Source organism: Oncorhynchus keta, chromosome 5, assembly GCF_023373465.1.
Source record: "Oncorhynchus keta strain PuntledgeMale-10-30-2019 chromosome 5, Oket_V2, whole genome shotgun sequence".
Classification (NCBI taxonomy): domain Eukaryota; kingdom Metazoa; phylum Chordata; class Actinopteri; order Salmoniformes; family Salmonidae; genus Oncorhynchus; species Oncorhynchus keta.
This window is the reverse complement of record NC_068425.1, coordinates 24,574,253-24,597,068: the sequence shown is the minus strand read 5'-3', so window position 1 is coordinate 24,597,068 and position 22,816 is coordinate 24,574,253. Positions and strand designations below refer to the sequence as shown.

Here is a 22,816-nt window from a genome sequence, read left to right as displayed (position 1 = left end):
CAAATAAAAACACCCTTCAACTAACCCCACACTCATTAAAAACCCACTAGCACATTCCACTACTTTGACCCTATCTGCTCCTACACCATGCCAACGGCCTGAGAGGATGGGACACCACCACTCAACACACACTGTAACTCTTCTGAAGTCAAATCTCATACAACCAAATCCTTCTCTGCAGTTGCCACCAGAACATCTATTTTTTGTTACTGAAGTATATATCACTTGTTGGTCTATCCCTCTTTGCTGGCACAGATATACTACTCACAGGGATCCTGCCAGGATCCCTCACCCTTGACCCATCCTCCTCTACTTTCTTCACAGTGTTTTACACCTTCTACACTACTCTGACTCTGGCCTCCTCAACCTGCCTCTCACACTGGACACTTCCAATACCTAGCAACATGGGCACCCATACAGTTGCACACAACTTTTTCCACAGAATCTACACAATCCTCTATCCCATGCCCTCCTGCACACTTCCCACATCTTGGAATCTCCCTCCTACACACTGGTGTGACATGACCATAAATGTGGCACCTGAAACACTGCAGTGGATTCGGCACGAAAGCTCTAACAGGATAACAGATATATCGTAACATGACTTTGGCAGGTAAAGACTGATTCAAAAGGACAGACTGTGACACCTGTTTTTGCCTCCCCGAAACCCATTAGAAGAGGTCAGAGAGGAGGGACCCTTTGCTTTCTCATCCAATGGGTTTTGAGGAGAGAGGACTCGTGGACTATGCAATTGAGATTCTCCTTATGTGCACATGTACACTTGTTAAAGGTACAGGGTGCATTTACACAGGCAGCTCCATTCAGATTTTTTTCTCTCACTAATTGGTCTTTTGTCCAATCAGATCAGCAATGAAAAAGATCTGATGTGAAAATATTTGATTGGTGATTGGTTAAGAGACCAATTAATGCAAAAAATATAATAATTGGGCTGTTTGTCTAAACGCAGCCTTAGTGTACAAAACCCCTCCTACCTGGAGGGGAGTCTGCTACTTATTGGTTGCCACATACCTCAGTCAATGTAATACACCAAATCACGTCCACCTGAAAGAGGCGGGACTACCTCTTTAAATATACACACCTGCAATAACTAGCCCCTTTCAAACCAAATCAGCATGGAACACTTCCCCATAAATGAAGCCATAAAGACCAAGCCTGTTTTAAAATGTCCAAATACTACCATCTCTCTGTTTTCTTGAAGACCTAACAATTGTGTTAACTCCCACCCAGCCGAATCAGACTAAGCTATTTTGCATGATGCCAAATCCTGGGATGGTAACACAATGGAGGGAGTGTAGCAGCATACCAAGCAGCCACCCCGGCCTACCAAGTGGCCAATAAAGCATCCTACCAGGAGGCCTACCAAGAGCCGTACCATATGGTCTACTAAATGGCCTGCCAATCGGCTACCTGCAGGCTGGCTCCCTGCTACCCCCTTCACAGGCTACCAGCTACACCCCGCCAAGGTGCTCTCCTTCTAGTGGTCAGTGTACCAAACCTCCCAGAGCGCTCCTCCTCCAGCTAGTCGCAGCCTACAGTACATTCAGCAAGTATTCATATCCCTTGACCTATTCCACATTTTCTTGTTATTCAAAATAGGTGAGGATTTTTTTCTTCTACCATCTAAACATAATACCTCATGATGACAGGGAAAACACATTTTTAATTTATTTTGGCAAATGTATTGAAAATAAAATATAGAAATGTAATTTGCGTAAGTTGTTGATACCCCTGAGTCAATACTTTGTAAAAGCACCTATAGCACCGACTACAGCTGACACGTTCTGGGTAAGTCTTTTAAGAGCTTTCTACACCTGGATTGTGCGACATGTACCTCTATTCTCTTCAAAATTCTTCGAGCTCTGTCAAAAAAAAAAATCAGGTCTTCGCCAAAGACTTTCAAGTAGATTTAAGTCAACTTTAACTCGGCCACTCCGGAAAACTCACTGTCTTTATTGGTAAGCAACTCCAGTATAGATTTGGACTTGTTTTTAGGTTATGGTCCTGCTGAAAGGAGCATTCATCTCCCAGGGTCTTGTGGAACGCAGACTGAACCAGATTTCTCTCGGATATTGCCTGTGCTTAGCTCAGTTATAAAGGATTGGTGTCCCGCCTGCGGGACAGTTGAGCTAACGTAGGCTAATGTGATTAGCATGAGGTTGTAAGTAACAAGAGAATTGTCCAGGACGTAGACATATCTGATATTGGCAGAAAGCTTAACTTATTGTGAATCTAACTGCACTGTCCAATTTACAGTAGCAGAATGACAGATTCGTACCTTGTCAGCTCGGGGATTCGAACTTGCAACCTTTCGGTAGAGTCCAACTCTCTAACCACTGGGCTACCCTATAGTTTTTTATATTTTCTGGGTCAAGGTTTGGCTTTTTCAAGAGCGGCTTTATTATGGCCACTTTTAGTGAGTTTGGTACATATACGGTGGATAGGGAGCCGATTTATTATATTCAACATAGGAGGGTCAAGCAAAGGAAGCAGCTCTTTAAGTAGTTTAGTTGGAATAGGGTCCAGTATGCAGCTTGAAGGTTTAAGAGGCCAAGACTATTTTCATCAGAGTCAAGTGTAAAGAGATAGTATTAAAAAACTTGAGTGTCTCTCTTGATCATAGGTCCTGGCAGTGTTGTGCAGACTCGGGACAACTGAGCTTTGGAGAAATACGCAGATTTAAAGAGGAGTCTAATGATCATGACCTTTTCGTCAAAGAAGTGTGCTCTTCAAGGATGAATTGTGGTTTCAACTGTACCGAGAAGATGCTAGACAGTGTGTTTGGCCTTGTGTGGGTGAGCGGTTTGCTGATGTCAACATTGTGAACAGAGTGCCCCATAGTGGTGGTGTGGTTATGGTATGGGCAGGCATAAACTATGGACAATCTATGGATTTCCAGTTATGTGAAATCCATAGATCAGGGCCTAATTCATGTTATTTCTATGAACTGATATCCTTATATGAACTGTAACTGAGTAAAATCTTTGAAATTGTTGCATGTTGTGTTTATTTTTGTTCAGTGTATATCAAAAATGTACTTCATTTTGATGAATATTACTAACCGATTAAACTAATTTTGGCCAAGGGATCCACAGAATAAATTTAGAGGGTGTTATACAATGTAATATTATTAATTTACAATGTATTTTCTTAACCCTGGGCAACATGGGCCTGGGAGGCTCACACGAATATTGGTATCCACAGTTGTCCACCAATTATACATGTTTCAACTCAATACTTGTATTCCCTCTCCCATTTTGTTTTTACATGAATGCACTGTAATTAGCTCTACAACTTAAGTTCTCTCTCTTGAAGGATATTAGCTTTAACTGCAACAACAACAAAATCTCTTTGCCACATGACAATCTGTAGAATTTCAGGAAATTATCTTAAACTGCTAAATGTTCTCTCCGATGCCAAGAGATGGGCCTTTCAAATCTTCCTTCCATGGGCCTGAGACTTGCGTTGTCTGGCCATTCACTGCCCGAAGTCATAGTAAAACTCCTTGTATGCTACACACACAGCACCTCTGATCTGAAGCCTTACATACAATCTATCTGATACTCATCGAGCCAACATCAATGTGTTACGTGCAATACTATTGCAGGCATTGCCATAGACCTGCAAGGTCTTCAGATTGAGTCGCCTCAAAAACAATTAGTTAGTGCTTCCAGTATGTCTGATACTGAAAGTAATGTGTGTACTGGGCTCTGGTATAAAACATGGTAAATGATCCCACACCACCACCAACAACCATAATGCAATCACAATAACCCCCCACTAGATGGTAGGTGTTTTCCAGTCTCAAGAGTAACAACCCCAACCCTTTTCTTTCAGTACAGAATAGCCTATACACCATCCCCCACTTAGACCCACAAACCCTTCTACTTCTAGTGTGATGAAGTCCTCAACATCTGTTTTCAATAACTGGACTCTGGGTCACCCTTGACTCCACATAAAACACACATGGACCTAACAGTTAATGAAGACATCAGCAGTAAACACAGCCATTTCACACTTAATTCTTTATTCTTTTTTTTTATTACCATACACATCCAATTGCTTTCGTTATATTTTAAGCGCTACTATTATCATCTTCAACTTTTGCATGTATGTCATATTTAAACACAGGTTCCCATCACAAAGCCAACTGTTTGCAAGACTGGGCGTAACAGACTTGTGCTGTGAATGTTAGTTAAACTGAGCAGGAATTAAGGGTTGAATGTGCTATTCTTCGAGCTGTTACAAATTATTTGAATTCGGCAGGATTTCTCAGCCTCTTAAATGTTGAACTTGTTCTATGCTGGGCCAAAGAGTGGTTCATACCTACCTACCCAGACATAAACCTCAGTCACTGGACTTTGGACAGAAATGTGCTGAGACTTGTTACATGTACAGTGCACTTTGGGTATCTTTGTCATCTGCAGCACACAACACATTAGTGGCAGTGCAGTCAGACTATGTGTAGATGAGAGTCGAAAGGTGTTTCCCCCATGTACTACTCCAATTTGTAAGTCGCTCTGGATAAGAGTGTCTGCTAAATGACTTAAATGTTAAATGTTAAATGTTTATTGATTTGTTAATATATTTTTTAAAGAGTCGAAAGGTGCTTTTTTTTTACCCTGTCAGCAAAAGAGATTACATTAGTTGTGATGTATGCATATTCATGTGTGTTAGTTTATTTTTTTAAATTTTAAACCTAGGAATGATCTACACTTAATATTTTTTTGAATCTCTTTTTCTTAAGAATGACCGTTTAAGTAGAGGGAGGTGGTGTAAAAGAACAGGGTGGGGTGAAGAGGAGAGAGCTGGGTGAAGGGGGGAAGAGAGCCGGGGGGTGACTGGAACCAATAGCGTGCAACATCCTGCTAATATAAAGAACAAAAAAAAACGACTCTTGAAAAACAAGAGCAGGGGAGCCAAGCTGAGGTAACTCGCCGGGTCTGTAGGAAGAATCCTGACAGCAGAAATCGGGGAAACGAATGAGAAAGCAATCGATCACAGCCTATTGATCACCAAATTGTCTTTCTATTTAAACGTTGACGAAAGTACACAGATGGTAAGTGTTTCTCGCCCATTTCTCGCGTTTATTGTGCAGAGATGGCTAGCTAGCGACAGCATACCCTCTTCCCCCTCCCTCTCCTTTTGTGATGAGGTGATGTCCACTCGATGCTAACTCGCTAGCTACCAAGGTTGCTAGCCATCCATTCCGTTTTTTGATGGAATGACTCATGTTTACCTTGCTGTTCTGTTTTTAAATAGGGCAAAAACGTGCAATGTAACGCTATTTTATTGCACTGTGCCAACTTGCCATCTTTTTTTGCACGCTGATTAATCAATCCGGTATTATGTACGGCATTGTGCAGCTACCCAGCATTTCACTCAAAATGAGCTTATCTCGAAAGATCCATATTTATAGTTACGTTAGCTTGCGAGCTAGAGCAATATCGGGCACTATTCTCACTGGTTGAGGCTTTATTTTATGTTTTGCCTCAAGTGAAGCTTTAAAAAGTCATTGTCTGTCATGTTTTAGGGTAAAGTGCACTTTAACTTTAGTTTGATCACTCTGATGTAGAATCTGAAGGAATTGTGCACTGTCGATCGCCTTTGTTGGTTTTCTCAACAGATTGTGTTTGTGCGTAGTATACATGTTATTATTTTGACCATTTTATTAAGTTTACGCCTGCCAATCATATACATCACCCAGTTTGACTTCAGACGCGCTCTCTGGCTGGCTGATGGCAATCTTAATGTCTACGTACTGTTATTACCTAATCATGCCAGCCATTATTTGGTGCACAGAACCTGGCGTCTCTCCTAGTTACATAAAGGGCTGTGGAAGGGATTCTGGTGTGGTAGGCGCAAGGCGGTTGTTAAGAACTGGAAGGCAATGAGCCGACCGCATCATTGCAAGCCAACGATGTGTCATGGTGAACAGTATTAGCCTAGAAATGCATCAATTATATAATATAATATATTGTAACACCCCTGTGAATTATCTGGCTCACTGCGAGCTCATGACAGTAGCAGCATGGCCCGGCACTAGCAGAGTGGATAAAGTACCTGTTTCAAATGGTCTTCTCTTCCATTCCCGTATGATGTTCTCCAAGTTGAGACCTTGGAGAACACATCTGCAGTCTTCCCAGACCAGCGATCTATCAAATCAAGAATCCGATCTCTATAATTACTGCCTTGGCATATGATCATTTTCGTTTACCGCCACTTTGTGGGTACAAACTGGGGATCTGTAGATGTGCTGTCTCTAATTTTGGCCCAGTGTTTGCCGAGGATTAACACATGGTTTGAAGACAGATTTACGTCAATGCTGGCGGATTTGTGGGGCAAGCTTCTGTGGCGAGACGACCTTTGTTCTGAGTGATTGTCTTCTGCACGGATAGAAGCTGGTTTCACCGTGTACTTGTATTGACACCTAGGCTGCATTGAAAATTGCACCTGCAGTTTGCTTGAAACATTTCCATTGTACAACCATATGCACCATTGTCCAATGACTTGTCAAAGGAACATACTGCCTCTGTCTGTCAGAGTGGAGGGGAGGCTTTGGTCACAATGTAAAATGTGTTCATTACATGCAGGTCCAATTGAAGTAACCATATAGTGCACATGTTTCCTTTATACAACTATGGGAAATGTTTCCACTTGTTTTTGAGTGAACAGCTCCAAATGCACTTCATTGAGCTTTCCTCCATAGCTGGCCAAGTCCTCATGGTGTCAGATTTTCTTTTTTACAGATGTCACAGAGATGGTCTGTTGGGATGGTGTAGATGACAGCACCTTACTAGAGTCATTGGACAGGGAGTGCAAAAAGAGAACGGTCAGGTGCTGTATGTTTTAGGTGCAGATCAGTGGAGGGTGTGAGTGGGAGATGCATCCAGCTGTTGTGTGCTAGATAGAAGAGGACTATGAATGAGTAAAGGTAGATAGCCAAAGCTGCCCAGTTGGTTATGGCCATTTTAGCTAGCCTAATGGCGCAGTTAAATTATTCATTGTTTTTGATACCTCGGTCTTTGAGGCAGGGTATCATTGAACAATAGCCTGACATAAGTTAAACTAAGACATGGCATAATGACATGCCATTCCCTTGTAGATTGCATTGTACAAATGAATGTTTTTTGATACATTGAATTTGATTCAGTAATTATATAGCGCGCTTGGGTAGAAGTCCCAAATATTTTTAACTAGCAATGAACCATAGTCAGCAAATAAACATGTCAGAAATAATCCAATCATTGTTTGTAATGCCCTGGAGGGATGTAAGACTTAATTCACACAGCATTATGGGATTTATCCCAGCCGTTTCCGCCACAAACTTTTCCGCTCCTGTCTTTATTATTGTGACATGGAAGCCTCTTGAAAACAAACTTCCTAAATGGCACTAACGGTTCATTGTGTTGTTGACACCTGCTCTATTGTATCGTTGCTTGTTGTGAATAACACTATTATTTTAGATGCACACTGAACAAGACGTTTAAACGTTTCCATCGGTTAGATAACCTTCCTATTGGCTGTTCTTACAACCTAGTACCAAGCAATTGCAGTCACATTGGGAGGACCCAAGGACAAACTGCACACTGACTGCCCAGTAAAAAATGCAACATTTTCCACAGCAACCTCTCCTCACGTGAGAAGTACAGCAGCAAAGTGCCTACATGTGCAGTGTATACTGTGGGCAACCTGGTTTACTGAGGAATGCCTACTGCATCACACACCACCCACCTTTCATATCTTGGGATGCGTAGGCTTAAAAGTTCATGCTTTTGTCTCCTGCCTCTGCTGTCACACAGCCTGACACAACAGGCAAAGGGGGCAGAAGGTATCTTGCGCTGTAGTTGTAAAATCTACCATGTTTTGTGAAATTCCAATGGAATGGTAGACTTCAGATTTGCATGTGTTTTGGTCAACGCGATGGGACCGGTCTTCCTGAATTCCTGTTCCTCCACAGGCTTTGGTTGCGCAACTTTCTCTTCTCTGTGCGATAGGTTGTATCAGTTCTGAGGTTTGACGCCGAGGGCTGTTTTTTGAGTGACTTCATTAAATGCATGATCAGCGGCTTCTCGCTGGGTCCCTACATGCTAAAGTCAATAAAGCGCATTTTGTTAAAAGCTGATCTTGAGCCAAAGGTTGTGGGTTGAAATCTCAGACTAAACATTTTTCGTTCACCTTTTTGAGATGGGATGTCCGTAAAATGTTTGGTTATGCCAGTGGGAATGTGTGAAAGCTGAGAGTAGATGTTATTCAGAGGTTTTCCTTAGACAATCTTGACCCCTGTTTGTTAGTGTCAGCTGTTACCTCCCTAGACAGGTTTCACATCCGTGATTATGGCATTGAGGCTCTCTGTCACTAGTCATATGAGGACAATCTCTCTCACCGCAGCCTCACAGGAAATGGCCTCCCCTGACATGTGCAAGTGAAGAAAGACTTTTCAACTGACAGGTTGGAAAGAAACTTGCTAATTTAGTGGTTTTACTGCCTCGATACTGCCTCACTTATTTGTTATGAGGCTTGTTCATTGAACATGATGGCCTTGTTTTAGATCCACCTGTGACCAGAAAAGTCTGCTGACTTTCCCTTCTCACCCCAGTACCATCTATCTCTAGCTAGTTAGCTGTGAAATCGCCTTAACATACTGCACTATCAGGCGGCAGGGTAGCCTAGTGTTTAGAGTGTTGGACTAGTAACCGGAAGGTTGCAAGATCAAACCCCTGAGCTGACAAGGTACAAATCTGTCGTTCTGCCCCTGAACAGGCAGTTAGTTAACCCACTGTTCCCAGGCCGTCATTGAAAATACAAATTTGTTCTTAACTGACTTGCCTAGTTAAATATCTCACCATGTTCAATCTGCAGATAGATGTGCCTCAGTGGAGACTGACATTCACAACTACAGATATACAGTGCAAAAGTTGTCCATGCTACGTCAATGTGCCACGTGTCCGATTCTGGGACAAGGAGTGCTCTCCTTCATGGAGTGACTGGTAGTCTTTTTGTCTCCAGTATTTAAAAAATATGAATAGGCACAAATGGTTTATTTGAGAAGAGATATCCTCCTGAATTTTGAAATCTGACATGTATGATAATGTTTTCGTAATCTAAAAGTCGTATTCCTATTAACTTCCAGTGTAGTGAGACTTATCACTGCTACGTCATACCAGACAGATTTCTGCCTTGAACGCCATCAGCTCGGATGCATATGAAAACATGAAATGACCCAGGGATTGTATTTGTCACATGCGCCGAATACACCAGGTGAGACCTTACAGTGAAATGCTTACAAGCCCCTAACCAACAGTGTGGTTTAAATAATAATAAATTTAAAAAAATACAGATGATAAATATAACGAACAAGTAATTAAAGAGCAGCAGTAAAATAACAATAGCGAGACTATATCTTGGGGGTACCGGTACAGAGTCTGTGTGGGGGCACCGGTTAGTTGAGGTTATATGTACATGTAGGTAGAGCTAGTGAAGTGACTATGCATAGACGATAACAACAGAGAGTAGCAACGGCGATGTACTGAGCCATACACACTACCCTCTGCAGTGCCTTGTGGTCATAGGCCGCGCAGTTGCATACCAGGCAGTGATGCAACCACTGCCAGCTCTCGCTGGTGCAGCTGTAGAACCTTTTGAAGGACCCGTGCCAAATCTTTTCAGTCTTCTGAGGGGGAAATGGTTTTGTCGTGCCCTCTTCACGACTGTCTTGGTGTGCTTGGACCATGTTAATTTGTTGGTGATATGGACACCAAGGAACTTGAAGCTCTCTACCTGCTAAACTGCATCCCCGTCGACGAGAACGGGGGCGTGCTCGGTTCTCCTGTTCCTGTAGTCCACAATCCTCTCCTTTGTCTTGATCACGTTGACGGAGAGGTTGTTGTCCTGACACCACACGGCCAGGTCTCTGACCTTCTTCCTATAGGCTGTCTCGTCGTTGTCAGTGATCAGGCCTACCATTGTTCTGTCATCGGCAAATTTAATGGTGGTGTTTGATTCATGCCTGGCCACTCAGTCATGAGTGAACAGGGAGTACAGAAGGGGACTGAGCACGCACCCCTGAGGGGCCTCTGTGTTGAGGATCAGCATGGCGGATGTGTTGTTACCTACCCTTATCACCTGGGGGTGGCCCGTCAGGAAGTCCAGGATCCAATTGCAAAGGGAAGTGTTTAGTCCCAGGATCCTTAACTTATTGATGAGCTTTGAGGGCACTATGGTGTTGAACGCTGAGCTGTAGTCAATGAATAGCATTCTCACGTGGGTGTTCCTTTTGTCCAGGTGGGAAAGGGCAGTGTAGAGTGCAATAGAGATTGCGCCATCTGTTGGGCCGGTATGCAAATTGGAGTGGGTTCTAGGGTTTCTGGGATAATGGTGTTGTAAACCATGACCAGCCTTTCAAAGCACTTCATGGCTACAGACGTGAGTGCTACGGGTCGGAAGTCATTTAGGTAAGTTACCTTGGTGTTCTTGGGCACAGGCACTAGGGTGGTCTGCTTAAAACATGTTGGTATTACAGAATCGGACAGGGAGAGGTTGAAAATGTTAGTGAAGACACTTGCCAGTTGGTCAGCGCATGCTCACAGTACACATCCTGGTAATCTGTCTGGCCATGCGGCCTTGTGAATGTTGACCTGTCTAAAGGTCTTACTCACATCAGCTGCGGAGAGCATGATCACACAGTCTTCTGGAACAGCTGGTGCTCTCATGCATGTGTCAGTGCCATTTGCCTCGCAGCGAGCATAAAGTAGTTTAGCTCGTGTCACTGGGCAGCTCTCGACTGTACTTCCCTTTGTCGACTGTAATGGTTTGAAAGCCCTGCCACATCTGACGAGTGTCAGAGCCGGTGTACTACGATTCAATCTTAGTTCTGTATTGACTCTTTGCCTGTTTGATGGTTCATCGGAGGGCATAGCAGGATTTCATATAAGCTTCCTGGGTTAGTCTCACTTTTCGACCGTGGCAGCTTTTGCTCAGTGTGGATGTTGCCTGTAATCCATGGCTTCAGGTTGGGGTAGGTACGTACGGTCACTGTGGGGATGATGTCATTTGATGCACTTATTGATGAAGCCAATGACTGATGTAGTGAACTCCTCAATGCCATTGGAGGAATCCCGGAACATATTCCAGTTTGTACTAGCAAAACAGTCCTGTAGCTTAGCATCCGCTTCATCTGACCACTTTTTAAAAATTTTTATTGATCTGGTCACTGGTGCTTCCTGCTTTCTGAATTTTTTCCCCTCTGGTTGCACATTTAATATGCTGATAGAAATTTGGTAAGACTGATTTAAGTTTCCCTGCATTAAAGTCCCCGGCTACTAGGAGCCCCGCGTTTTTCTTTGCTTATGAAGGGATACAGCTCATTCAATGCGGTCTTAGTGCCAGCCTCTGACTGTGGTGGTATGTAAACAGCTACGAAAAATACAGAAACTCTCTAGGTAGATGGTGTGGTCTACAGCTTATCTTGAGATACTCTACCTCAGGCAAGCAATAGCTCGAGACTTCAGATATCAGATAGACTTTAGATATCGTGTATCAGCTGTTATTTACAAAAATACATAGTCCGCCCCCCCTTGTCTTACCAGAAGCCGCTGTTCTATCCTGCCGGTAGAGCGTATAACCAGCCAGCTGTATGTTGATGGTGTCGTCATCCAGCCACTACTCTGTGAAGTATAAGATGTCCCGTTGGTAGTTTAATCTTCAGCGTAACTTGTCGATTTTATTCTCCAAAAATTGCATGTTTGTTAGCAGATTGGAAGGAAGTGGGGGTTATTCGATCGCCTACAAATTCTCAGAAGGCAGTCCTCCCTTTGGCCACTTTCTCTGCCTCCTCTTCACGCTAAACACGGGGATCTGGGGCTGTTCCCGAGAAAGCCGTATGTTGTACATGTCGGGCTTGTCAGACTCATTAAAGGAAAAAGAAGGATTCTGCCTGTCCATGCTGAGTGATCGCGGTCCTGATGTCCAGTTCTTTTCGGTCATAAGAGACTAGTGGGAACATTATGTACAAAATATATATTTTTTAAATGTAAAAAAACAAAACAAAAAAGCAAACAAATGTACAAAAAAAACAATTGGTTGTGGGAGGGATGTATAACGTCTGCCATTTTGTTTCATGGCGCCGTTCACCCATTCTGAATATAACATTCAGAATGGGTGGCCCTTTAACTTCTTGACGCTACCCATCCCTGTCGCAGGATCATTTTCGTCAGCAACCGCTGAATAGCATAGCGCAACAGTCAAATAATATTACTAAAAAATATTCATATTCATGAAATCACAAGTTCAATATTGCAAAACACAGCTTAGCCTTTTGTTAATCCACCTGTCATCTCAGATTTTGAAATTGTGCTTTACAGCGAAAGCAATCCAAGCGTTTGTAAATTTATCAATAGCCTAGCATAGCATTATGTACATTTAGCATCAGGAAGCTTGGTCACGAATCAGAAAAGTAATCAAATGAACCTTTTACCTTTGATCTTTGGATGTTTTCACTCACGAGACTCCCAGTTACACAACAAATGTTCCTTTTGTTCCATAAAGATTATTTTAATAACCAAAATACCGACGTTTGTTTGTCGCGTTATGTTCAGAAATCCACAGGAAAGAGCGGTCACGACAACACAGACGGAAATTCCAAATAGTCTTCATAATGTCTACAGAAACATGTCAAACGTTATTTATAATCATTCCTCAGGTAGTTTTTAAAATATATATTCGATAATATATCAACCGAGTTTTCAATAACAGCGGGAGGAACAATGGCGGCTTTACTCTGTAGCGCAAAAACTCACTCTGAGAGCCCCCACCTATCCACTTACGCAATTTGATCTTTCACGCTAATTTTTCAAAATAAAAGCCTGCAACTATGTCTAAAGACTGACACCTTAGGGAAGCCAGAGAAAAAGGAATCTGGTTGATATCCCTTTAAATAGAGGATTGGCATGCATAGGAACAGAAGGGTTTCAAAATAAGAGGCACTTCCTGATTGGATTTTCCTCAGGGTTTCGCCTGCAATATCAGTTATGTTATACTCAGACAATATTTTGACAGTTTTGGAAACTTGAGAGTTGTCTGTCCTGATCTGTCAATTATATGCATATTCTAGCATCTGGTCCTGAGAAATAGGCCCTTTACTTTGGGAACGTTATTTTTCCAAACATAAAAATAGTGCCCCCTAGTCACAAGAGGTTAACAAACTGGTGTAGTCGTAGTGCATTTTTCCTGTTTATTTTCCATCCCTCTGTCTCATAAAGGGGTGCAAGTCAGCAGTCTAAAAATAAGATGCGCTGAGAGACTGAAATCAATGGCCACTGACTTCTTTCAACATCTAGGGCAAGTTTCACTACTGTGTATGTTACCGTAAGAACACTGGGTGATCTCTCGCTCCGTGTGTGTGTCACAGCCTGGGGTGAAAAGCTTTAAGTAAACTTACCCGCACCAAGTCCCTTAGCCTCTCTACTCTAGATGGAAACATTGATGTCCCATTGCTGTTAATATTCCTGACTGTAGCTGTAACCTTTCTAAAAGGGGCAGATTTAGGCTAGTTCTCTGTATAAACATACCCAAATATTGGACTGAGGTCTGGTTTATGGTTTCTAAGGCTGACCGTTTCAAAGTTGTAAGTAGAATTCATAGACGATGCATAGCCGTGCAAGCAAGCACTTGATGCTCCGAACCCTTCCCTCAATACTTTTATTAGGGAAGAGCTAGCCCCAGTGTGGTTTCCTTGGGCCTGAACAGACAACCCCGGTGAAGGCCTCCTCCTTCGAGGCAGGGTGCAGTCACCCCCAGACCCCCTGCCATTGTTGTGGTGGTCTGAGCTCCAGGGGAACAGGCAATGGGATTTGTCATTGTAATGAGATTAGGAGCTCTTCATCAGAGAGGGAGAGTCTCAACCTGATCTGACTGTGGGTGCAGCACAGCAGGGCCTAACACTTCAAATGGCTGCATGGAAGAATCTCACATACATGAAGTGTAGCCTACCTGAAACTCAGAGATGCAGCGTCTCTTCCTCTTAGTGTGAATAAATGACTGGTAAGAGACTGAATATTAACGTTGTTAAAGGTGGGAGCCTGATCAAGCAAAATTGGTGAAGTGCTCTTTTCTCTCTGGCTGGAGACTTTAGTAAGTGGTTCCAACTTCAAACTAATCTAAATGGGTACCCAAAATTCTAATTTAATTACTGTGTGTTAATCTAATGGGCAGCATGCATCTAGCCGACTGTTTTTGAGCACCTTTAGTTGTGTGCACGGTTGGCACACCACTATGTTCATATTGTCCTTCTCACCATTTAAGGAGGGGTTTGGTCTGTGCACTGATCATTCCCTGTGGTAGTTCTTATCTGTTGTAATCAGCCTGTGCTCTAAGCCCAGTGGGGTGGCAGTTAGCTGTGGCAGGCTCCCCACAGGGACTCTTAAAGTCTGTGTCATCACTACTTCCTGCCGCAACGTCATTCTTTTGGTCGGCAGTCAGTGGCGTGTCTTCATGTACAAATAAGGCAAAAGAAAGCAGATGGCACCAGCCATGTAGAAGGCTTCCAGGACTGACTGTATGCTTGCCTGCCATGGTATCTATTCTTGTTTTCATGATCTTTTAGTGGCTATGGCAATTCTGGGCTGCAGTTTTATCTTGTGCAGCCTGAATTGGTGATGAACTCTTCTGTAAGGTACTGTATGTTGCATGCTGTGCTAAAACAGAAACCATTGCCTTTTGAAGCAGTTTATTTATTTTCTGAAATATGAAGCTCCTGTTGAGTGTTACTGATGGTTGCTTTCTTGTTGTAACAGGAAGTGAGTTTACCATTCAGCCAACCAAGCAGTGCGCCCTGTACCCTACCCAAATATGAGAATGTAGGAGACTTGGTGAGGAGGAAGATGTTCAGGAGGGCGATTGCATCTACAGGAAGTTGCAGTCCCTCCATCAGACATTCCGTTTTCACAAACTAAGGCAACACCCCAGCTTCCTCAGTCATTCAGTTTAAAGATATCTGACATGATTTTCACGTCGGAGTTCAGTAGTGAGTGGGTGACAGTTACGCCAATGCAAAAATTACTAATTTGATCATTTCAATTTAATAGAATACCAATTGTATTCCCAAAGTCTCTGTGGTTACTGTATCATCTGTGCACATGCAAGATGATATGTAACGGCTTTTGGGGAGCTCTTCTTTGATCCTAATGACTGCCAGTTGTGAAGTTTGTGAAGTGCAACATGATTGAATCAGTGTCTGATGGGTTTCACTCTGAACCGCTTGTTACGGCTCAACATTATTTCAGTTTAATTGAGTTTTTCGGGCCGTTCCAACGCGTTCTAATTGAGCAGACACAATGAGGAGCTGGATTTGTTGTAAACAACCCATATCCCTCTTGATCAGTGCTCTGTGTGTCCACTCCCCTTCAATGTGTGTGAATGTAGCCTAAATATCCTCCTTTCTGTTGCACGGGCTTCATGAAAGGGCTGTCGCACAGTTGTCTGTCAAATGAGCCCCCCCTGACTACTACCACCAATCTCCTTCCATAACAGTCAGGGTTTAGATGTCAGCAGTGGACTTTCCCAGAGAGCAGTCCGGCCTGCACACAAGTGGACACAGCCTTTACAGTGCGTCTGCCTGAATCTGTGTGTCTGTGTGTCTGTCTGCTAATTGATCTGCTTGTCCAGCTTCAGGGTGTGGACGTCAATGTGGAGAAATTGCTGAAGCCCGTCGGTCACATAGTTTTGAAGTATAGTTCTTCACCAGGTATGACAGCTGAGACCTAGGCGCCTTTGACCAATTGCTTAACCTATGTCTGCCCTGTGGTCTTTTGTGACCTAGTTTCAAACCGACTCTAAGCCACTCCAAATTGATCTGCTAGGTCAACATCTGTTAGCAATATGGCAGACAATATGATACCTATCCTACCCTCGTGGGTTTTGACAGGGAGTCAGTGTCGACAGAAGGGTCTAGGAGTTCATGTTTGTATGTTGAAAGTAACTTGTTTGTGTACGGTATAATGCAGTTGTCATGGAGAGGAATGAGTGTTCAGGGCCTCTCTGTAGAGTCAAGTTGAAGCAGGAAGTCCATGGATGTTTGTGTCAGAGTGTGGGGCTTTGGAGCCACGAGTAGAGAAATGAGACGGGCCTCCATTACATAAGACCTTTAGTTCTATAGCCCTGAATGGTGCTCTCTGTTAAGGCCAAGCTCTCACACTGAACTGTTTGTAAGGTTTGTGAACAAATGGGTTTTTTATTGACTCAAAATTGTACATCAGAATTCCAGTTTAGTGATTTAGTGTAACAGTGGCATTGGTTGCTTTCTTAAACCGCTGTGCAAGTCGAGAGCATCCAGAGGATGTCCGTAATGTCACGCTTGGGGTTAATATTTTAAATGGTTGTGTGTTCAGTGTACCTACTCACATGTCCAGACAGAAGGTAGCTGACCTGCCCTCTGGGAAGTACAGTACACTGACAGATGGAGCTGCTGGGCGGGAGAGAGCAGCAGTGGGGAAACTACTGAGATGAGAGGGATATTATGGACATGGTCTTGTCAATATAACAGGGGAAATCCTGAATGCTTACACTTCTGTTGTAATAACACTCAATAGGAAAGTACTGAGGTTTACTCATTTGTATTCCAGGACAACAGAAATGCCCCTGAAGATAAACCTGTCCAGCGCTCCAAAGTAAATATACCTCCATTATCACCCCCCTCCTTTGTCCCGGTTTCTACCCAGTAGGACATTATCTTTTAATCACTATCCTTCTCCATTACCTGTCTGTCTGGTCCAGTGTATCTCACCCTACTGACCTTTACTCAGATGTCATTTAAACATCATCCATAATGGAACTACAGTTTATATACCAGTATATGTTTTCACATACTCTCAACAGCAACTCATTTCGATAGATTGGTTCTAGACAACTGAGCAAGTTGAGATGATGCTTCATTTATCCATTGAAACACATGTTTGAAGCCATAGTAACGGTGTGGTTTTGTTCATGTGCGTAGTCCTTCAGCTTCAAGACACCGAGGGAGGTGTGCTCGTCATGTGAGAAGACCGTCTACCCCATGGAGAGATTGGTGGCTAACAACCTGATATTCCACTCGGCCTGTTTCTGCTGCAAACACTGCAACACCAAACTCAGGTGAGACACTCACCCACTCACCCACTCACCCACTCACCCACTCACCCACTCACCCACTCACCCACTCACTCACTCACTCACTCACCCACTCACCCACTCACCCACTCACCCACTCACCCACTCACCCACTCACCCACTCACCCACTCACCCACTCACCCACTCACCCACTCACCCACTCACTCACTCACCCACTCACCCACTCACTCACTCACTCACTCACTCACTCACTCACTCACTCACTCACTCACTCACTCACTCCATATGAAACTGTGTTCTTTTGTTTATATTCTGCCCCTCCCTCCCTGCAGCCTGGGCACATTTGCTGCCCTTTCGGGTGATTTCTACTGCAAGCCGCACTTCCAGCAGCTCTTCAAGAGCAAAGGCAACTATGATGAGGGCTTTGGCCGCAAGCAACACAAGGAGCTTTGGACCTCCAAGGAGGGAGAGAACATAACTAAGACTGCGTAGCCACGCCTGTCTGTGTCCCAACCGCTCTCCCACGGGAAAGGCTATACGGACACTCCTGACCTGCAAACCAACTTTTATTTTCAGAATTGGTAACGGTCAGGGTTAGTTTTAGATTTTGGGTAGTTTTGCAGGTCAGCAGTATCCTACTGGCATTTCCCATCTCATCCCCAAAGCTGCCTCGTCTCCACCTCCAACGTGCATAATAGAGCACCAACGTGTCATGAGGGGTGCAGTCAACGCTCCTGTGCGCTCGCTCCCCATGGAAGACACACACCCACTATGACTGGCCGGTCACGCTCCCCATGGAAGACACACACCCACTATGACTGGCCGGTCACGCTCCCCATGGAAGACACACACCCACTATGACTGGCCGGTCACGCTCCCCATGGAAGACACACACCCACTATGACTGGCCGGTCACGCTCCCTGTTGCTCTGAATTTTATTTAGTGGGGTGTTTATTCCTTTCATTTGGTTATAGTATCATTTTTATTTTATATTTGCTCTTTTGAAATTGTTAATTGTGACCAAACTGCTTATTCACAAACCAGTATGTTTTTGCTGTCTTTTTGAGGACTACACAATTGTTTTCTTGTTTATTTTTCAGATAAATTTGCACCCTTTTGACGCAAGGGACCGTATGCTCAGGTGAACATATGGTTAGAGAAGCTGGAGTTCACCCTCAGCTGTAGAACTTACTCAGGTCAACCATACTGAGCTAGGTTCATTAGCACGTTTGTATTTTATGACCTCTTTTTAGTTCCATATAGTCAATTAAATCTAACGGCAATTTTAAAGACCAGTCCTCTGCATTGCGGTAGCACCTGCGGAAGCCTATTTGTGAGTTTGTCAGGGTTCACTTATCTGAGAAACAAACATGGTACTGTAAAACTGTCACACGTTCTCTCTCTCTCTCTGGGTACATTTAGTTGAATTCTGTCTTATTGTTCAGATGTTATTTTTGCTCCTATGATCTGAATGGCTGCTAGGTTTCAGTTCTGCATGTTTGTCCTGTATGAGTCTTAGCTGTCATACCTTTAGTCTGTACTGCCCTCCTGTGTTCTGGGTGACTTTTTAAATCTAATCTGCTTCATTGACTCTTAATCTCACTTTTCTGGATTTAAAAGGCTCTCTTTGCTCTGTTATTTGCCGGGTTTGACGGTCATGTGATAAGTTGCTCTTCACTCGTAGAGGCTTTTTCGTCTTTATTCTGAATATGAGAAGTATCTCATATCTCATAGTATCATAGTATCTCATAGTATCTCATAGTATCTCATAGTATCTCATAGGTGTTACATAGCTTGTGCTTAGTGAACATATCACACTATACTGTGCACATATGACCATGCATGTTAACCAGACAAGTCTATGTTAGATTGACAGGGAACATAGCCTAACAGGAAACCACAACTGTCACGCTAATATCCCCTGCTGCTTCCTGTTCATGCAGAGCTGTCTGTTCATGTACTAAATTGGGCTAAGTTGGTGTGTAAAACTAAGCGGAACTTTCGGATCTTTCAAGACAACTGTGAACTCTGGTGGGGGAAGAATGTCAAAATTCTGATGTCTGTGATCTGCCAATTGGGAAAGTCGGCTCTAGAAAGAGGCCAGAGTTTCTGACGCAGAATTATGAGTTGGATGACCTTTTAAAACAACAACAAATCCCATCAACTTTTTTTCTTTGAGTTCCCTGTTGTCTTGAATGAAAGTCTTGAGAATTCCGTGTTCTGAATGTGGCAGAAATTCACATATGACTGGGATGTCCTGACGGGGCCACAAGTGAAATCACATAATGTAAAAAAATATATATATACTATCGTGCTTCTCCAGTGACATCACATCTGCAAACATAAATATCTTTTATTATTTTTATAAATGCCTCATGGCTTTCTTGTCTCGACTGCATCACGTGATTCTGAGCAGAGGTGGTGGATTTGTGAAGATGGTTCACTTCAGGCCGTTTACCATTGGGGGAAAATATAGTCAAGTTTCAGTCTGCTGAACAGGGTGGATCTCCCATCGACACCAATGTGATAGATGGCAGCTGGGTCTGGTCTACTTTATTGACTAATGTAACCAGAAAGAATGAGGGAGTGGGATGTCTCGCTGCTGCGCCATCTCTGATTTTGAGCACCAGGACCTAGTACTATGTGAGGGGTGGGCGCTAACAGGGAATGTTGTTTGAACTGGGGCATGTTCAGGGGAATTCCTACGCAGTGAGTAAAGCCCAGGCCTACAGTGCCCTGAACCTCAGAGTAGCGCCTCCTGGTGGGAGAAGAGAGGTCGGAAATGCTTGAGTCAGTTCAGCCAGTCCCAGTAAAGGCTTGAGATATTACTTACCACACAATTGTCAATAAACACGTTTGCCCCCAGTAATTTCTTCTGTATAGCTTTTACTCATTTTTTTTAAGACGTGGGAGGGGCCTTGGGATGAAACGGTTGTGCTACATGTATTTTTTTTAGGTTGGAATGTTCTAAAGCAACACCTGCTTTGGCCAACAAACTCAATAGATAAGATGTTTTTTTTCTTCATTCTAGCTTTAGAATGAAACTAAAGCCATTGAATTACATCATTTGGGAAGTATTCAATGCCACAACACTTGAATGACACAATGTATATTGTGATGGAAAGTTTACTGTGAATTATAAACTGGGTGGTTCGAATGCTGATTGGCTGAAAGCCGTGTTATATCAGACCGCATACCACTGGTATGACAAATCATTTATTTTTACTAATCTAATAATATTGGTAACCAGTTTATAATAGCAATGAGGCACCTTGGGGGTTTGTGCTATGTTGGGAATATACCAAACCTCCTCGGGCTTCATTGCTTAATTAGAGCATGCTGTGCAGAATAGGAAATAAAATGTTACTTTTTGATAAGTAAATCCTTAGAAATAAATGGCAAAAACTATTGCCTAACATGTAATGCTTTTTCAAAACAATTTTTTGTTTTTGAGTGCACATACCTTTCTCCCTGTTCCAGCCTATTCCCCTGTGAATGAAAAGAATCTTTCTGCTTGTTTTCCACTTAGTCCCTGTGGTGGATATGAGTGGTTTCACTCAGCCAGAAGTTTACGTACCCGCTCATCTTCCACTCTCTCTTGAATGGTTTTCATTTTTTCAGTACATTTCCTCAAGTTGTAAAGTTATCTATTTGTTTTTTAAAATTTGTAACAGTCCTCGAGACCACCCAGAATGCTTTGTAACCAAGAATATCATATCAAATAACACTGTGTCCATATCGTCTTATGTGTGAGGAGTGTACCAAGGTACAACGGCGTTATCCTGTGAATAAACTTTCTTTGTGTAGAGAAACAAATAAAAAGAAAGTAGGTGCACATTTCCATACTGGTACCAGGAGGCTCAGGTCTATGAGAGCTGTGTGACTGTCTGTTCTGCGAGTCATGTAGTTGTGTGCAAAATTGGATGTAGACTTAACATTTATTTTTCAATGCAGGTGTCACTGTTGTCAAAATGTGAATGTATGCATTTAAAAACAAAAACATTCTGTATAACTTGACCTGTGGATGGTGACCTTGCAAGCAAAAAGGACGTTTTGGCTCTTACTCGTCTTTCACCTCTACTCTCTTCTTTTGGATTATTACTCCAGTTAAATTGTGTTGTAGAAGAACGTGATTATAAATAATGTGATTTGTCCCCCTCACACCTACACACAATCAAATGTATTTTGTTTGATCATTTTCTTTCAGTAGTTTACATTTTTACATGCTTTTGGAAAAATAAATGAAGATGCTGGTGATAAGTGAGATGGTTGTCTTTATTACATGATGAGTAAAGGCAGTGCATATTTCATATTTGATACTAGTCATTTGTTGTGTAAATAGTAGCCCTTTTTTATGAATTGTATAGGAGCTAGTGTGTTTATTATATACTGTTATAGACTCTTTCAGATGCTCGACAACAGGAGTTGTTTTAGTTCAAGGTGCCTGAAGAAAACAGAACAGAGCATCAATATTGTCTCCTACTTGTACAGATGTGTTATCTTAATTTGACCAGTTCCCTCACAGCAGGAAAATAATCCTGCAGCAACGGGACATTTTTATTATTAAGTGGATGATAGTAAGTGGACATTTTTTGTAAGGGTTAATACAGATATAGGGTCTTAATTGGATCACCCTGTTGGAGGAGAAATGTTAAACCTATAGTGTATTTGAGATTTTAAAAGGATTCTGAAGTTTGTCATTTCCACTTTGAAATTTCAGCCTTGGTTTGACATTACATTTTTCACAAGGGAAAATCAAGGCTGAAATGTCATAGTGGAAATGACAAACTTCAGAATCCTTTTAAAATCTCAAATACACTACACATTTTAAATGTATCCTCCAACAGGGTGATCAAATGAAGATCCTACATCTGTATCAACCCTTACAAAAATGTCCATAATTCACATTCCCTGTTGCTGCAGGATTCTGTTCTTGCTGTAGCAAACGGGCTCATATTAAGATTTCACATCTGTAAATGTTATGTTAGTGCAAATTAAGTTTGACATTTTAAAGTGGAAATTACAAACTTTAGGAGCCTTTTTAAACCTTGAATACATACAAGTTTGCATTTCCTGAATCAAATCAAAATCACATTTATTTATATAGCCCTTCATACATCAGCTGATATCTCAAAGTGCTGTACAGAAACCCAGCCTAAAACCCCAAACAGCAAGCAATGCAGGTTTTGAAGCACGGTGGCTAGGAAAAACTCCCTAGAAAGGCCAAAACCTAGGAAGAAACCTAGAGAGGAACCAGGCTATGTGGGGTGGCCAGTCCTCTTCTGGCTGTGCCGGGTGGAGATTATAACAGAACATGGCCAAGATGTTCAAATGTTCATAAATGACCAGCATGGTCGAATAATAAGGCAGAACAGTTGAAACTGGAGCAGCAGCACAGTCAGGTGGACTGGGGACAGCAAGGAGTCATCATGTCAGGTCGTCCTGGGGCACGGTCCTTGGGCTCAGGTCCTCCGAGAGAGAGAAAGAAAGAGAGAATTAGAGAGAGCATATGTGGGGTGGCCATTCCTCTTCTGGCTGTGCCGGGTGGAGATTATAACAGAACATGGCCAAGATGTTCAAATGTTCATAAATGACCAGCATGGTCAAATAATAGTAAGGCAGAACAGTTGAAACTGGAGCAGCAGCATGGCCAGGTGGACTGGGGACAGCAAGAGAACAGACTAATCCAATTA

General features: G+C 42.8%; 1 protein-coding gene and 1 long non-coding RNA gene across 3 annotated transcripts; both read left to right on the top strand.

Moving 5' to 3' along the window:
• The first annotated feature begins 1,128 nt into the window (after positions 1-1,128).
• Positions 1,129-3,013, top strand: LOC127930389 (uncharacterized). The gene is made up of 2 exons (XR_008138049.1): positions 1,129-1,501; positions 2,642-3,013. It is a non-coding gene; the product is annotated as an uncharacterized LOC127930389 (long non-coding RNA).
• Positions 3,014-4,907: 1,894 nt separating this feature from the next.
• Positions 4,908-21,387, top strand: LOC127930082 (LIM domain-containing protein 2-like). 2 transcript variants are annotated; one of them, XM_052519247.1, is made up of 4 exons: positions 4,909-5,077; positions 16,638-16,682; positions 17,009-17,145; positions 17,455-21,387. In XM_052519247.1, the coding sequence occupies exons 1-4, from the start codon at positions 5,075-5,077 to the stop codon at positions 17,612-17,614; spliced, it is 345 nt and encodes a 114-aa protein (XP_052375207.1). In that variant the 5' UTR covers positions 4,909-5,074; the 3' UTR covers positions 17,615-21,387. The 2 variants fall into 2 exon arrangements, with proteins under 2 accessions (XP_052375208.1, XP_052375207.1); XM_052519248.1 differs by lacking the exon at positions 16,638-16,682 and having other exon boundaries at positions 4,908-5,077.
• Positions 21,388-22,816: the final 1,429 nt, after the last annotated feature.